Raw genomic sequence first — 16,926 nt, 5'->3', positions numbered from 1 at the left:
CCCACCCGCTGCCGCGGCGCCGCCCCGCCGCCCCTTTATAGCCCCCCGCCGCCGCGGGGCCGCCAATGGCAGGCGGCGGCGGCGGCACGTAGCGCCCTCACTGGCTGCGGGGCGCGGCGTCACCGCGGCGGCTGCGCCCCGCGCCGCACGGTGCCCGCCGCCCGTCCAATAGGCGCCGGGGGGGGGCGTGGCAGCCCACTCGCCCCCGCGGCGCCGCCAATCGCAGCGGCCGCTGGCGCGGCGGAGGCGCCCCCGCCGGTGACTGCCATGGCAACGCCCGCCACGTCAGCGCGCGGCCCCGGTCCCTCGGCAGCGGCTCCGCTCCCGGGACGGGGGTGGCCCAGGCAGGGCGGGGAGCGGCGTTTCCCGTAAGAGCCTCACCCCTTCCCGCTGTTCCTCGCCGCGCCGGGCCCACGCGTGAACTGGGAGCTGCGGCCGCCGTCAGCCCCCGGGCAGGGGCGAGGGGCAGCGGTCTCCGCGCTGGTCGGGCTGGCCGCAGCCGCCCACCCCCATCTCGCCGCCTTCTCCCCCTAGCAGCAAGAGAGGAGTGCGCAGCGTTAAAAAACCCAAATCCACCCAAAATAGGGCAGGGGAGATCTTTGCAAAGCAGTCCCGCCAGCCGTGCCATGGGAGCATCGCCAGGATCAGCCCCAGATCCCTCACCCCGTAATGAGGCGGCCGTAATCAGGGGAGCACGTGGCAAAATCAGCGCGGGCTGCAGCCAACACCCTGCTCACCCCCCGCCGCCTCCCCCACGCATCCCCTCCTGGCTCCGCAGCCGCGCAGACAGTTGTGCAACTCAGGGCATCCCCCGGGAGAGCAAACCTCGTCAGCCGAGGCAATGTTCCCTCCGGATGATGTCACTTCGGAAACCATTACGCCAGAGCAAGCGTCGAAGTGGCCACGTGCGGCGTTGAGTGCCAGGGAGGGGACACGGCGGGCTCTGGCCAGGCAAAGGTCAGCCCAGCACTTCCAGCGGGATTTTCCATGGCACTGGCAGGGATGAGCAAGGGGTGACCGAGTACCCACAGGGTGGGTGCCAAGCACAAGCTGCCAGCACCACCATGGCTGGGTCACAGCCCCGTCCCAACCGGATGGACGCCCTGGCACAGGATGACAGGGAACTTGCTCAGCTACGTAGCCTTTCACCGAGGGTCCCACAAGAGCAGCAGGACGGACAACCGCTTTGTACTGAAGCATCGTTTATTAATCACCTGCATCAAGCACACATCTGCTCAGCAACGGTGCGTGACAGGGTACAACAGTTGACATCTAACCCGAAGGGAGGCACATGGTTACAGGATCCGGAACAGTGGGAGGAAGTGTACTGGACCCTCTGGAAAGACAAGCCGGGTGCAATGCATTGCTCAGGCTATGCTGTTACGAGGCTGGAGACCAGTGAGAGTAAAATTAGGAATACAACTAGTATCCAAGCTGACTTGTGCTTTGGCCAGTGATTTAAAAACCTATTACCCTCCATGCATATAATAAATAGGTGGAAGTGCACAGAACTTTCTCTGTCTCTCCTTGCTCCCACACAGACGTCAGTAGCAGAGGAAGGACACCTATTTGATTGGCAGTGACATTTTGTGTCCCATCGGCTACAAAACCCAAACGACACTGAGGAATAGCTCAGCACCGATGTGTTCCCGTTAACACACACACACATTTCAAGGGGACCAGCCCCTGGACACTGCCTTCTCCTGGGGAGGAGGGCCGGGTGCTCGCCCTGGCATCCCACCAGAGCAGAGCCAGCTTTCCCTGGCTGTCTCCAGAGGCTTCGTCTTTCATCCCTTTCTTCCCCAGAGCTGATCTCTCCCTCAAAGGCAGCCAGTGGGTTTTCACATCTAGCTGTCGCCTAGCTGGGACTAGGTAGGTCGGTGCTACACCAAGGGCTGTTTGGCAGGAGCTGTATCAGCAGCACAGACAGAGAAACCCAGCAAGCACCTGAGCAGAAAGCCCCAACACCTCTGCACCTTGAGCAGGCAGTAATTTGGAAAAAAGGAAAGCCAGGCCCATCCAGGCACAGACCACAACAGATGCCTTGCATCAAGACAGGACAGAGATCAGCATCTTCAACTCTGGCCAGGAGGAAAATAAAAATAGCAGCTTCAGGGTTTTTGCCCAGCTCGATGCTCAAGCCTGGTCAATAAGCATCTGGAGTAAAAATCTGGTAGCAGGAGTTTGCATCTTGAAGATTTATTTATCTCCTATTAAAGCAGCTGAACAAAACCCCAGCCAAACTGGTGAAAGCTGTTCTACCATGCTGCAGGAACAGGTTGTAGCTTCTCTCTAAAGATTAATCCTGGCACGACTCTTTATCTTTAGTTGCAAATCTAAAGCACAATTCTGACCGAAAAAGAGATATGCTTGAAAGATGACAGAGCAGCTCATGGTCCTTGATAAATGCATGTGAGAACTTAAAAGCATTTAAGTTCTGCACCTGCACCCCAGCATCTCCCCGTCCCAGTACTGCTGTAGGTGACAGACCCCATGCCCCACTGGCACTCAGCAGGGCAGGAACTCTCATGTCTGCTTCTGCCAGCTGACAGGCACACATACAGCCAGCTTAATGCTGCTGACATGACGGCGTTCGACGTGTGAATTTCTGGGCCAAAGTGCTTTCACCTCTGGCTCAGCCCCCCAAAAGACAGCAACAACTCGGAGCTGAGGAGGTCAGTCAATACCTACCAATATTTAGAGTACATTAAGCACTACTTCACATAGGAAAAACCCTCACCCAGTTAATCATCCAGTTCCTCCCAGACACTAAAGGTGCTTCACTGCAAGGACAGTTCAATTAAAAGCAATGAATCACACACCCCATCTATGCGAAGCTGCTTTACAGCTATGTACACCGAAGGAGCATCATTCCCAGAAAAAGTCTGATCAGCAAATCACACCTTAAAATTCATTGTAGGCTATTTTTTTTTTCCCTGGAAAACCAACCACCTCAAAGGCAACAGAAAATTCAAAGAGATTGGTCCTTTCTGGGGAAGTCTGGGAAGGGCCATAGCAGACAGACTCCACATCAGCACAGAGAGGAACTCGGATTCGTGAAACGCCGACACACCGCACACGCACACACAGGGCAAAATCAAAAGGAACTTTGAAGCGCAGGATTCCAGCAAGTCCAGCATCAGCAAGATGCAAAAAGTAAACTGCTAAGTAATTCAGGTATTATTCCAGGGAAGGTCAGAGGCAGTTCAGGCAGCTGCCCGCAAGTATTTCAGCTGGAGAAAAGAATTCAAGAGGGCTCGCCTCCTCACCAAAACTGGCACCAGGGCTGCAAACCAGAATATGCTGGTCACCTCTAAGTAGGGCTGTTTCATGCTGAGCTCGCCAGGAGCAAAGTGCCCACCCCTGCAGGGAGAGGCTCCGCCGGGTGCGTGGCTTTGCACACCCCAGGAAACAGCCACCCCGAGCCGGCAGCTGCCTGAGCGAGCTTCTGCCTGTGCACTGAAGCCACATGAGCAGAGCTGCTCTGGGGGAAGCAGTGATGCTGCTCACCCAGGTCTTTTTTTCCCCAAAAGCACGTGGTTGTTGTCCCTGACACTGGGAAAGACCTTCTCCTGGCCAGCCAAGTCTGATGACTGACAGAGCCCTTTTCATGCAGGATCTCAGGTTGCCTCAGGTCCTTTGCATAACCTACAAAGGACCAAAAGTGTCAGTGCTTCTGATCTACAGGTCTAAGGGGTTAATGCAAAACCAAAACGCACAACACAGAAAAGCCAAGCGGGGACCTACAACAGACAAATACCTGTTCTTACAAGACTTGCAGGGCAGGAGTCCTGCTTAGACACAAAGAATACTGTGTGCTGTAGCACTCCTTTCCAAAAATATCAACTAAAGACACTTACGTATTACAGATGATTTGGCATCAGAGCTCGGGAGCATCAGTGCCAGCACAGGGTATATGCTAGAAAGATGACTCCACACGACAAGGTTTTCACATCACCTCAGGCTACAAAGTGCTGACAGGTTGTGTTGGGACTGAGGCTGGCACTGCTCTGATGACACGTATCCACCAGCAGTCCCTGCCCACCCCAGGCATACAAGCAAGTTCAGCTCACCACAGGCAGCGTCACCTGCACCTCGCTGCCTAAGCCCAGCACGCCATCTGTGCCAGGTCAGACGATGGCACTTCTCAGGTCATGAGGCAGCAACAGGGTAACACCGTAGGCTCAGCAGATCCGATTTCACTGCCTCCCTCTGCTCTCTGTGATGTGAAGACTCAAAAGTCTTCCAGGTCTAGTTTAGAGAGGATGGTGCTTCTGGTTCTTTATTTACCATGGATATCAACAAAAGGCAGGGAAGCCTTCCTCCCACTCTGCACTGGAGGAGAGCACATGCATTGTAGGAAAGCTTAACAAAGAAATCCTCTCTCCAGGGCAAAGTCAAGTGCTAAGGTCAAGACTTTAAATGCTCTCATTTCAAATCACTTAAAAGCACTTGCCAAGATCTGCTCGGCCTCCCAGGCTCCCACAGTCACCGCTCCCGCCACCTGCGCGCCCGCCGGGGCAAAGCCACACACCCAATGTAAACGAGCAAGCACAACACACACACACAAGCACACGCTGAAAGCCATCCCGGCCTCCTCTGCACATCACAAAGCAGCAGTAAAGGTTTCAAAGCCCGATTAAGTCCTTTGCATCTCTCCTTCACCGATGACTCAAAAAGCAGGGCTAGGAAGCTCTTTTGTACATTCAACTGTAAAACACATGAGGAAGAGGAGCAAGACAACTCTCCTGATTGTTGCTACTGCCTACAGCAAGTTTTGGTACAGATATCCTCTCTTATAGGCACTCAGTGGGTAAAACGTAGCCACAACAAACTTGCCATCAAAAATCTTTCCAGTCAGCATTTTTTGGGCAGCTTTGGAATCACCAGCATTTGCATATTCAACAAAGACCTGAAAGACAGAGAAGAGAAGAGAAATAGGGCTTCCAGTGCAGCATGCCATCTGCCTCCTCCCACCCCTGCAACCAGGGAAAGTTCCCAGACAAATTTGTTCCCCCTATCCTTGGTTGAGCTCAGAACAGCGGAACTAAAAAGGAAGGAGCTGCACCTCTGAACTGGAATTTCATCTCTTGCTCCTCATTTCTAAGGGCAGCATATTTGGTGAGATGGGAGAAAGTACGATGATGCTCTACATCCTTCACTTCCTCTTCCACCCATTGGCTTCTCCTCATCCTTCCAGTATCTCAGCTCCCTGGTAAAGCTGTTTGGGAACCTCCTAGGATCAGCAATCGTACATAACCAGGGAGGAACCTGTGCTGTCCTTCAAGATAACCAGCTATTTTAGCACTGTCATCAGCCAGGAGATTTCTGGAAGCGGAGCAGCAGTCCAGCAGCACATGGAGCATATGCAGGAATACACAAGCCTCTTCTCTCCATTCACTTACTTGGCCTTTACCAGGATTCTCCTTTGGAATAAGTAAGGAAACCACCGGGCCGTATTTCTGACATTCCCCCTTATGTCTTCCAGGATATCTGAGAAGGAAAGAGCTGGTTGTCTTTCACTTTGCAAACCAGGATGAGCCAAGAAACAAATGAAGGCCAGATGAACAACATCAAGAACATTCAGTCAACATACAGCCTTTTCCTCTCAATTTAAAATAAACAATCAAGAAGTGCCATGGCAGAAGCTGACACTGCTTAATGGCCACTAACGAGACTAAGTGTCTGAACCGAGGCCTGAACCAAGTGTCTGAACACAGACCTGCAGGCACTGAATCCCTGACAGCAGGGTTTGGAGCACATGGACAGTGCTTTTCCTTTCACACAAAGCCTGTCTTCCAGTAGGATTTGAGAGTGCCTTTTTTTTGTTGTTATGGCACTTGGAGGAGGGGAACTAAAGTAGCTGCCACAAACCCTTCTTTGTGTGAGCAGAACGCAGCCTTTTAAATTCATATCCCCAGAGCCCTCTAGCTTTTGCCACTCACGTGGCACTGAGGGCAAGCAGAAAAGCAAATTCCACCAACACGCCTCAGCACCTACCACGTATAGTTTTTGCTACAGTTTAAGAACTCCAACGAGATATTTCAGTTCTCTGCTGAGATCTTGGATAAGATCACTGGCAAACTAACTTTTGAGGATCTTTGCTACTAGGCTCCAGAGTCCTGTGCATGTCACGCAACAGCTCAGAGCCACAAACACATTATGAGGTTTGTGGGTGTCTAATCAAAGAAGAAAATACACTTTTTTTAAAAAATCAAAATCTGAAATCCTTCAAGAACTCACTACAAGCTCTACTTTCTGTCTCAATCACTTACTCTATGTTGGTGCAGCTGGCCCACTTGGTACCAGATCTCAGCTAGGCAGCTCTTTGTTTGCTGTTCTTGCACCTATTAATTGCTCTTCTGCTTGCTCTCACATCCCCAAAGCCAAACAAAACAGAGTCCTAATAAGACATTGCTATATGGGAATTGCATGGCTTGCACCAACCTTCATACTCTTCCTCGCACTGCAGAGAAGCATCGCTTAGAACATTTAGCAGCCTCAGCACAGGCGTGGGGAGCATCACCAAATCTTCGATATGGGGAGCTGTTTGGCACCAACAGAATTAAAGAAAAGAAATTAAAGTCCAAAGGAGCAAGAAACCAGGAAGTTGACTCAATATGCACTATTATACACAAGCGTTTACGACTTGTAGTCTCCCCTGTTTCCAACTTATCTTCCTCTGTGCCCTGAGAGACGCTTCCAAAGGCTTCAGTGCACTCTGCCATTATACTAAGGCCAAACACCTGAAATTGCTTTTAAAATTAAAAAGCTAGCAGAAACTAAGTCTAGTGTAATGCCTGCTTAGCTCAGCTTCAGAAATTGATGTGATCTCAAGAGCTGTGCTAGGTGAGCAAACCGCCCCATATATGGATGAAAGAACTACTCTGCAACCTGCCTCTCCTGTTACTGCTAGACAAGATGAAAACAGGGCAGGCCAGCTTCTGTAACTCCAATTCTTAAGCTATACTAAGGCACGAGCCTCAGCTCTCTCTAGGATATCTTTCAGTTCTTCCCTAAACACCATGTAGACCTTCACCCCTTCAAAGTCCAACCGTAATGCACTGTTTTGAAGATCACCATGCAATCTTGCAGAGAAATGGGGAAAACTATTACTTATTCCAACACTGCAGTGCAATAGAAAAAGACATGGCCTCAAGAGGGTGGCCACAAGGTAGGTAAGCAGTGATCTGTGAACAACTTACAGGAGAAGAAATAAAGCTGGCTGCCATGAGGCGCTTGGCTCAAAAAACAGGCAGTTCCAGGATGGCCTGGAACAGTGTAGCATGGATACTACTGTGGAAGAAGGAAACAGTCAAGGTGGACAGACTAACACAAAACTATGAGACTTGCATCTGAGAGGACATCCACTCCTCTAGAAACTCAAGGCAGCAGGGACAGTGTCACATCTCCAGGGACAAAAGCTTAATTTCATGATCCTCAAAGGGACTGGCAGGCCAGTCAGGAATTTAAGATTTGGGAGCCCAACTTGCAGTACTTGAAGAGTGTCAATGTTTTTATTTGTATTGGCAGCTACAGCAGCCGAACACAATAACAATACCTCACAGTTCTCACATTTGACAATGAGAGAGAGAGCAGAGAAAAAGGAAGAAATGGTTCCAGTTCTCCAGTCTGAGCCTTCTAACTACGTTGTCAGAGACAGCAGGCTATTATGTCCTTGGAAATACTTTTCCAAGCTAAGCACACAATACGTATAAGAGAGCTGACATCTCTGTCAGACAGAGACAGGAGATGTTGATTTCACAGTGCAAGAGGAGATGACAGGCAAGCACACACGCTATAAATCCCCTCCTGTCTGACACGGAAGCGTCCTTATGAAAAGCTCAGAGGAAGAAAGGCCTTATCAGTCTAGACGATGCCCAGAGAACACTCACGGACAGCCCTTCGAAGAGACGTGCTGCATTCAGATAGATCAGGCATGTTCCAGCTCCAAGTGAACCTCTGGGACCATTGCCAACCACGAGACAACATCAGATGAACCAGGGACTGAAAGAACATTTAAGTGTTGCCTCGGTCTTATATGCTGCCCCTTTTATTCGAGTAAGTCTGTCCTTCATTTCATATGTCTTTTTTCAGAGAGAGACACAAACCACCCCTAGGACTCGGAGCCATCTGGTTGTCCTGTACACCAAGTGACAAATGCATTTCTTGCAATATTCTTCTGCCCTAGGAGGTAGCTTCTGCCCAGCCCCTCTGCTCCTCTTCGAAGTGCCAGATGATACCAAACACACTGACAACAGAGGGCTGCAGCCTGCAAGCAGCTCAGTAAAGCAGCGATGAACTGGAAAGTCAAGACTCGGCTGTAAATGACAAGGAAAGCCATTCTCAGCTGTCTTTGCTCTAAACAGAACAACCGTGTCGAAACGAAAAGCAATGACAGGTCATTTTTTCACTTCCCGAGAAAGCAACAGTAAATGCTTCTTTATGCAGACAAGCTTACGTACAAGTTTGGCAAAGAAGAGAAGCACCAACTAAGAAAAATTGAAGCTGTTGTATAAACTTGTAGCACTAACCACAGAAGCACCTTTAAACACAGTTAGAGGTCTGTGTGTTTAAAAGTAGACCAGAAAGCACTGCCAATATACTATTCCCTCTGCTCTAAAGCAATACTGACTGCAAGGTTCAGCTCCTTCCACGGAAGGTGGCTTTGATTACAACAGTCCCAGTTTCTGAGATGCAAGAGAAGTTTGAAAACAGGAACGAGTTTGTTACCTTTGCCTAATACACAGGAACACCAGTATCTTGATGTGACCTCAAGAGGCAATACTTAACCTTCACTGCAAGGTAAATCAAGCAGCTTAAGAAAAGCAGGGCTGAGATTCAAGGGGAAAACACTAGCCTAGCCAGAAGCTGGATGCCTGAAGCATTAATTTATGCTGCAGAAAAGCTGGACGCAAAGCTCTTCACTGGTGTTCCCAAAGCAGACAAGCTCTGGAGAACGCTACCGTGCTGCTTTTGGAACAGAAAACACGGAGCGATACAAGCCTAAACAGGGCGGTCTCAGTCTATCTTTTGCTGACAGTCTGCACCCACATGGTGGGTCCCGGGGGAAACACCAGCATTTTACTAAATTGAAGAGAAAGTGCGAGATCAAAGCGAGAGTGACATCTGTCTGTGACCTGCCACACACGCACCAGAAGCAGGCCAGTCACTGCAAAAATAGGTTCACACCACAACACCACACTGGGACTACTTCATCTGTGCAGAGGAGGCAACAGCAGATGCTACTCTCGATGTAAGAAAACCATCTACTCACCATAAACAGCACTGAACCCTTCAAAAGCACCTTAATGTTCACAATATTAGGTAAGTACCTTGGTTATTTCTGTCCCCTCAGCTGAATGCTGCTGCCAATACACTCTTGGTCAGCTTGATCTGGGCAGAATTTACCGGGAATCCAACCAGGGACCAGGGCACACCGAGAGCACAGGCATTGCTCCGGCCTGCCTGCTGCAGTACCGCAGAGGGCTGGCGAGCACTGCAATGAGCAAAGGAGCAGCAACGAGGCCAGAACCAGCTACAACACAATTTAACTGCACTCTTCCAGTGTTAAACATGCTGCTTCCAGTACCTGCTGAGAAAGCTGCGCGCAGCAGCGACGTGCACAGCTTACCAAAGGGAATGCTGAAGAACGGGCTGCATAAAGCCTTCTCAGCGGAGGCTCGCTTTCCTTGGTCACAATGAAGCATGCTAGAAGAGAAGACATCCTTATGCTCTTGCATGTGACATTTCTACATCAACAAATTCAACTCAGGCTGGAAGCCAGTACAAAGGAATACTCCATCTTTGGGGTGCTTATGGTGCCAAAAGCAGAATGAGAAGCACGTCTTCCAGTTCACAGCTGAAGCACACCAGAACCATTGGGTACATGGTTCAGTAGGCTTTCCTTCTCGATGTCTCTCAGCACCAAATGATGAAAGTTGCTCACTTACAAGTTCACAAAGCACATGGCATGTTCCAGCTCCACCTCCCCAGGCCATTCAGCCCACATCTCAGACACACATGCTGTCTTGTGAAAGTGATCACACTCCGAGGAGCTCCCACATCTTACCACAAATGGGATTCAAAGCAGCTAATACCTCAGGGCTTGCCTGAGAACATCCCCTACTCGGCTTTACCAGTGGTTCCTGATGCTATTTCTGCCAAGTTGTGTCCTCATTCTCTCTGTAGCCTCACAGCAGAGTTACAGGACAGCAAAGCCAATTCCCTTGGCAGACCTCTCAGTAGAGAGCTGCACAAGTGCATCTGAATCTTGACAGCAGTGGAGAAGCAGCACTGTCTGCCGCCCTCCCTTGTTTCTGACAACACTCCCTTAAAGCAGTGAAGTCTCCAGTTTTCTCCAAATATAACCTCACTGGAAGGAAGCGCAAAGCACTGAAAAAGCAAACGATGAATATCGTCATCGATAATGACTGATATCCTTTATGTGCTTACTCCAAACCGTGTCAAAATCAGAGGAGCTGAAGCATCTCTGCTAGTGTCTGCACTTGTTACTAGCATAGTGGCAGGGAGAATTTTCAAAAAAGAAAAAAAAGCGTTAGGTGTGGGCTCCTACCAAGAGCAAGGCATGAGACCTTACCGAGCGTATCTTCAAGCAACAACTAGTAAATATGATAAGATACCTTTTGATAAGGTCTCTGAGGTGATAAGCTGGAATGGCTGAATTAACCACCCCTTCACTGGCAAATATGCGATCAATGATGGCAGAACTGTTTGTCTGGAAAGAAAAAGAAACAGTGCTTAGGGAGGAAAGAAAAAACTAGTGCAAAGCTTGCAATAACCCATCGTTTTCTAGACTGGATGCAGAGGGCTCTGGTACTGTGGCATTTTGTGAGAGATCCTCAATACTCCACATGTTAAACCAGCAGACCCATGTCAGATGCAGTTTTTCCCATTTTCCTGTGCGAAAGCTGGAAATTTCCACACACAGGCAAATTTGCTGTTACTGTGGACATTATGATGCTGAAAGGATACTCTTACTGGGAAGGGGAACACAAACCAAAATTATTTCATACAGAACAGAGGACCGAGTCAGGCTCCAGGCTCACAACACAGAGCATTCCTCTTGTTTTCTCAGGATATACATTTATGATAAGATCTCCAAATTAGAGTTAACGTTAGACTAAAACCAGCAAATAATTCTTCTGTTGTTGTGCTGCTGAACTAGCTGCTGGCTATCAGTCATCCATTTTGCACTTCTTTCTGTGCCACACTATGGCCAGTGCGACTCACCTCCCAAATCTTGGCAAGACACAGGCCCCAAACACAGACTCCTGCAGCCCTCAGCTTTGAGTAATGTGAACACAGGCAGCAGTCAGACATACCAGTGCCACAGGGCAGGTGGGTCTTTTAAGGCTATGGAAGCTTAATTCTCAAGGCAATAGGATGAAAGAAACATCCTGGAAACACACTCTAGTTGTCAGCTGCTACCTCACAAATCCAGGTTACAAACAAGGAGTGGGAAGACTCGTTTAGTGCAAGGAAGAATGCCCGCAGCAGCTCTCGCTCACCTTCCATTCCTGAGATTGGACTGTATGTTTCAGTTTCATTCCTGAGAACATTTCCAGTAAAACGATTCCCAGACTCCACAGATCCACAGCAGAAGTACACTCAGTCTCACTCGGGAGCCCTGCCTGCGCCAGGCAGTTCTGCAGTTCTGCCTCTGGAGCCCGATACCCGTCTGTTTGAATATATTTCACATCCTACGGAAGATAAAACACACAGAAAAAGTTAATTTTCAGGTTCGTGTTTTCCACTCTATCCTTAAATCAGTGCACAGAGGTCCTTCCAAATGGGTCACCAAAACACTACTGCTAAATTGACAGCGAGTCATGTTAGGCAGGCAGTTCAACTCACTATACTGCTGCGTTGACGAGGAAAAGACCAAGACTGTCTGGAAGAGAAAGCATTTCCCAGTAAAATATCAGGCATCCCACTAACATCTGATCACTCTGAAAGACAGCACCGCTGGGACAAAGAGGTTGGATGTCACTGTAGAGTGGCCCATTAACCACTCATAAGCACAGAAGACGCTAGAAGTTTCAGGATAAGGATTGAATACCCACAACATGCTCCCACATGGGCCACGAGAGCAAAACCAGCCTGGTCTGAACAGTGAGGATTGGTAACAGCTGCCATTATTCAAGTACTGATGTTCTCTGGAACAAAATGTTTAAAAGAACGAAGCAGGCACCTCATACTCAGACAAGGAAATTATCAAAGGCGCTTCCCACGCACCTCCTTCCATCTCCCCCTTGCAGCCAGAAGCACTGCAGCAACCAATACCTGCCCAGCTGCTGGGGCTGGCGGAGTAAAATAAAGTGCCCATGTGCTGCCTGCTTAAAAGAAAACAGCAAATTGTAGAATCACACAAGTGCTGTCTGAAGGGGCTGCTCTGAATGTCTCCAGCCTCCTGCTCCTGCCAGTGCCCAAGCGTCAGCTGTGGCTTTCTCTGGCCAAGTGTTGCAAGTGTCCAAAGGCAAACTGCATACTGCGTCTTCTTAACAGGGGAGGGCTCGTTTTAGACACACTGATGTGTGTCTAAAACACTCAAAGAATGACAGAAGAATATACAAGCCTACTTCCTGGATAAGGCACAGGATTGGGAAATGTCACCAGGGGAATATATTGAAACCAAAATTATCTGGTTCTCTGATTGAAAGTAAAGTTTACAAAAGACATTTTCAGGCAACAGAGCTCAAAAGTGGTTTATGAACTTAAAAAAAAAAAAAAGATACACACATTACTCATCAGCGCCCCTCCTCCCATCAGCAAAGAGCAGAACCTCTAGCATGGCAAAAGCAGCAGTTGAATAACATTAAACCCCCACCAAACAACATTTAGAGACAGAGAAAGCACCGTGGTCAATGCCACCAGCAAAAATTGCAAGATGAAATTTCACTCGTACCATCTAAAGCCTTTTAAGAGACGTAAGTGGCTGAGACCTTGCTCTGTGTACAGCCATTCTCTGTTAAAGAGTAACAGCAGGAAAAGTTATGCAAGGATAAGCTGGGCAGAGTTGTCACACAGAGAAGTAGTACTGTCTTGACTCAGATAAGGAAGGTCAGGCACGTATGCAGCTGCCGAGGCAGGAGCAGTGAGGGGACGCTGACAGCCAAGGCATATTCAAAGCAGGGTCAAAAGTTTCACCTGTACAGGCAGCATATTTCTGCAGAACAGGCAGAAGAAACTGAGGCCAAAGAAAGCAGCTTGGAAGGAACTATAGAAGCAAATAAACCACTTGACCAAGTATTATGACACAACTCAGAGAGTAAGCAGGAAAACACAGACCTGAATAAAAAAAAAAAAATCTCTGCATTTGACACAGGACACCAGGAGAATGTTTTTGCTGATAGACAGCAACATATTAGCAGCAGAAAGCAGCATTGAGCCAAGAAAGTGGGAGAAGTGAAGAACAAGATGGAGGAATTGTTAAGTAGTACAAGCATTAAAACCATCTCCTGCACCAAGGAATTCAGAGACAGGTCATACACAGAGTCCTCCGACACTCACAGATGAGTGGGCTGTAGCATGAATATCAGGTAAACCAGAAAAAAAGTATATGAATTTAAAACCTCTAAATGAGTAGAGTGCACGGAGTAGGGACAAGGCAGAAGAAAAATGTATGCACAGAAAAAAATGATCATTGGTTAGTAACGAAAGGCAAATTTGCTACGAGGATACTTGATGAAAACAGAATGTCCACAAAGTTAGGAGAGTTATGGGAGGATGACAGGATCACCATTCTATGAGCCTTCCTCTCAAAAGAAGAAAAAAAGAGAGAAAAACCCACCCTCTCCTCTGGAACAAACTGCTGTCCCAGAAGCCGATCTAGAACCAACAAGCGATCTAGAACCTGCTCTAGAACCAACGAGCGAGCTAGGACCATGAGCCAAGTTACAGCCCTGTCTAGAGCCAAAATTAAGCCAACACAAGAAGGACATGGAACTGCTGGAGTGAGTCCAGAGGAGGGCCACAAAGATGATCTGAGGGCTGGAGCACTTCTCCTATGAAGACAGGCTGAAAGAGTTGGGGTTGTTCGCCTGGAGAAGATAAGGCTCTGGGGAGACCTTCTAGCAGCCTTCCAGTACCTAAAGGGGCTACAAGAAAGTTGAAGAGTGGCTTTTGACAAGGCCGTGTAGTGATAAGACAAGGGCTAACGGTGTTAAATTGAAAGAGGGGAGATTTAGATGAGATCTAAGGAAGAAACTTTTATTTTGAGGGTGGTGAGGCACTGGAACGGGTTACCCAGAGCAGTTGTAGATGCCCCATCCCTGAAAGTGTTCGAGGCCAGGTTGGATAAGGCTTTGAGCAACCTGGTCTAGTGGAAGGTGTGCCCCTGCCCATGGCAGGGGGGTTGGAACTAAATCATCTTTGAGGCCCCTTCTGACCCAAACCATTCTGTGATTCTGATGTCCATCACAGGCCATTTCTGAGAGAGGGAGGGGTGAAAGGAAGCTCTATCAAGTCAACAGCAGAACCTCCTGAGGCTCTCTGCTTTCATCAGAGCCATGGAAGAGTAAGGACAAACTTGCAAAAGCCAGTATCACCAAAACAAAAAAGTGACAGCACGAAGAGGGGGTGCAAGCCCAGCAAACATGAAAGCAGAGCAGAACAGGCAGAGATCTGTCTGTGTCAGTACAGAATGGACGCTGCCTACACACAACCATTGGCTTTGTCAACACAATGACATGTGAAAGAAACATCCAGACTTACTGAAAATGGGAAGCTGCTGAAGATAGGATGAAAGCAAGACAAGCACAAGGACACTGTCAGAGATAATGCAATTGACTGGGGATGCTGATGGTGAAGCCTGGATTACAACTACATATGATAAGGATGATAAAAGGAAATTCCACAGATCTGTGTGATCTCACTTGTCTGACCACATAAAAACTAGCAAACTTTCCAGGAAGCTGAGACACCACTTTTTTCAGTGCGTTATTAACTTTGGAATTCGTGGTCATGTGTAGCATAAAGGCCAAGACATCAACAGAAACCAGATACATGCAAGGAGAATGGGAAAGCGGGCTTCTGTTCCTGGGACCAGACAACATTTTAGCCTTTTCCAGGAAAGCCTCAGCACCAGCTCAGCTACTACTCTGATCAGGTCACGTTGACTCCTACACTCATGAACTGAAAGCATCACAGACCCACACAACTCAACACAGAGCCAACTGCTTCGAGAGAAATATGTTCCAAACCTGATTCCCCTCTTTGAAGCTAAGTCCAAAGTCAATGAGCTTAAAGCACTCCTCCTCCGCGCTCCACAGGATATTGCGTGGCTTGAGGTCTGCATGCACGTAGCCTTTGTGGTGCAGGAATGCCAGGGCTTCGAGAACATCTCGGGCGCAGTGCTGGATCATCCACATGGAGCAGCCTGGTTGCTGGAGTGCAGCAGCAGCTCGGACACGCTGATGTCCAGCAGCTCCAGCAGCAGACAACGAGACGGGCCATTCGCAGAGTAGTGGTTGGTGAACACGCCGTACAGCGTCACTACAGCAAAACACATCGAAAGGCACTGGTAACGAGCAATTACACAGAGCTCCACCGCTCTCCTCCACTGCCCACGCCACCACAAAGCTGCAGGAGGCAGCTCATCTGTTTTACAAAAGCGTGACGTTCAGAGACCTGGAGAACCAAACTTCAGAGGGAAGCAGCAGAGGGAAACCAGCCGTGGCAGCCCTACGGGCTTTGGAGGACGGGCTGGTCTCACAACACCCTGCCAGGTTTTGTTAAAGCAATGGGGCCAGGTGTTCCTGAACAATCTCCGGGATGTGGATATGCAGGTCCCGGTGGATAAAACAGAGGTAATACTGCTCTCTTTGGGACATCTGCCAATCTCTTTCAGTGTGTGTCTAGGTACATTACAGCACTGAAAAGTGTCACACAGACAAAAAAAAATAATAAGAGTGGGGAGAACCTGGGGGCTTCCAGCAGCCGCCTCTGACATGCAGGCTTGATCACTTCCCAAGCCCACTCCCACCCACGAAGGCAGCCCAGGGGCTCCTGGCAGAGCCAGGCAGGCTGGCAGGCAGACACCGCCCATGGCTCTTGCCGGGGTGGCTCTGGCAGCCCTGCCCAACAGAGGACTTCGAGTTGCCCTGCCCGGGGTGACCTGCTCTGCCTACCAAAAGGGTGACACCCACCCCCCGCCTGCTCCTGCCCACTCTGGGGAGGTGACCCGCAGGTCCCCAGCCCAGGGAAGGGGTGGGGTACCCAGTCCTACCTGCCCCAAGGGAAGAACCCGTCAGAGGGATGCTGCTTTGGGGTGCCAGGCAGGAGGCCCTCACACCTGCCCACCCCGGGGTGCCAATCCAAACGGCACGCTGGTCCGGGGATCCGGCTGGTCCAGACCTGCCCATGTGGGTCAGTTTGGGGGCGAGGGAACCCATATTCCCAAAGGAACTGGGGATACCCCTGCCTGGCCGGGAGTACCCTTTCCTGGTTGGAGGGGTTCCCCACCCAGGTTGGGGGTGGGGGGGCTGGTGTGGAGACTCCCCTGGGGGACACTGCACGGGAGGAGGTGTCCTGGCGATAGGAGGCTCCTGCGGGGCTCCCCGAGAAGCGGAGGGGTTACCGGGGGGTGGAGGACGAGGAGGGGGGTGCCGGGGTGCCGTTACCGATGTTGCGGTGCCCGCGGAGGTGCTCGAGCGCGGCGCGCTCCTTGCGGAAGCCGTACTCGGCGCAGTCGGCGGCGGCCGGGCGGGCGCCGGGGCGTCGCGCGGGCCGGGCCGCGGCGGGGGCGCACGAACTCCTTGACGGCGCCGGGGGGGGCCCGCGGGTCCCCGCAGCAGCGCACCCGGTAGACGGAGGCCGAGGAGCCGCTGCCCAGCGGCGCCTGCACCTCCCACAGCCGGCCCAGCGCCTCCAGCAGCGGCGCCGCGCCCACACGCACCCCGACAT

General features: G+C 50.2%; 1 protein-coding gene across 1 annotated transcript; it reads right to left on the bottom strand.

Annotated features, from left to right (window-relative positions):
• Positions 1–1,197: 1,197 nt before the first annotated feature.
• On the bottom strand, positions 1,198–16,926 carry UHMK1 (U2AF homology motif kinase 1). Its single transcript, XM_086617395.1, is given in 12 exon segments — positions 1,198–4,912; positions 5,406–5,473; positions 5,476–5,493; positions 6,448–6,546; positions 9,635–9,711; positions 10,644–10,738; positions 11,532–11,723; positions 15,225–15,403; positions 15,406–15,516; positions 16,644–16,750; positions 16,752–16,908; positions 16,911–16,926. Coding segments are annotated over 12 exon segments (1,266 nt in total). The 3' UTR covers positions 1,198–4,765.

Source organism: Tauraco erythrolophus, chromosome 10 (genome assembly GCF_009769465.1).
Source record: "Tauraco erythrolophus isolate bTauEry1 chromosome 10, bTauEry1.pri, whole genome shotgun sequence".
NCBI classification, from domain to species: domain Eukaryota; kingdom Metazoa; phylum Chordata; class Aves; order Musophagiformes; family Musophagidae; genus Tauraco; species Tauraco erythrolophus.
This window is presented reverse-complemented; position numbering and strand designations above follow the sequence as displayed.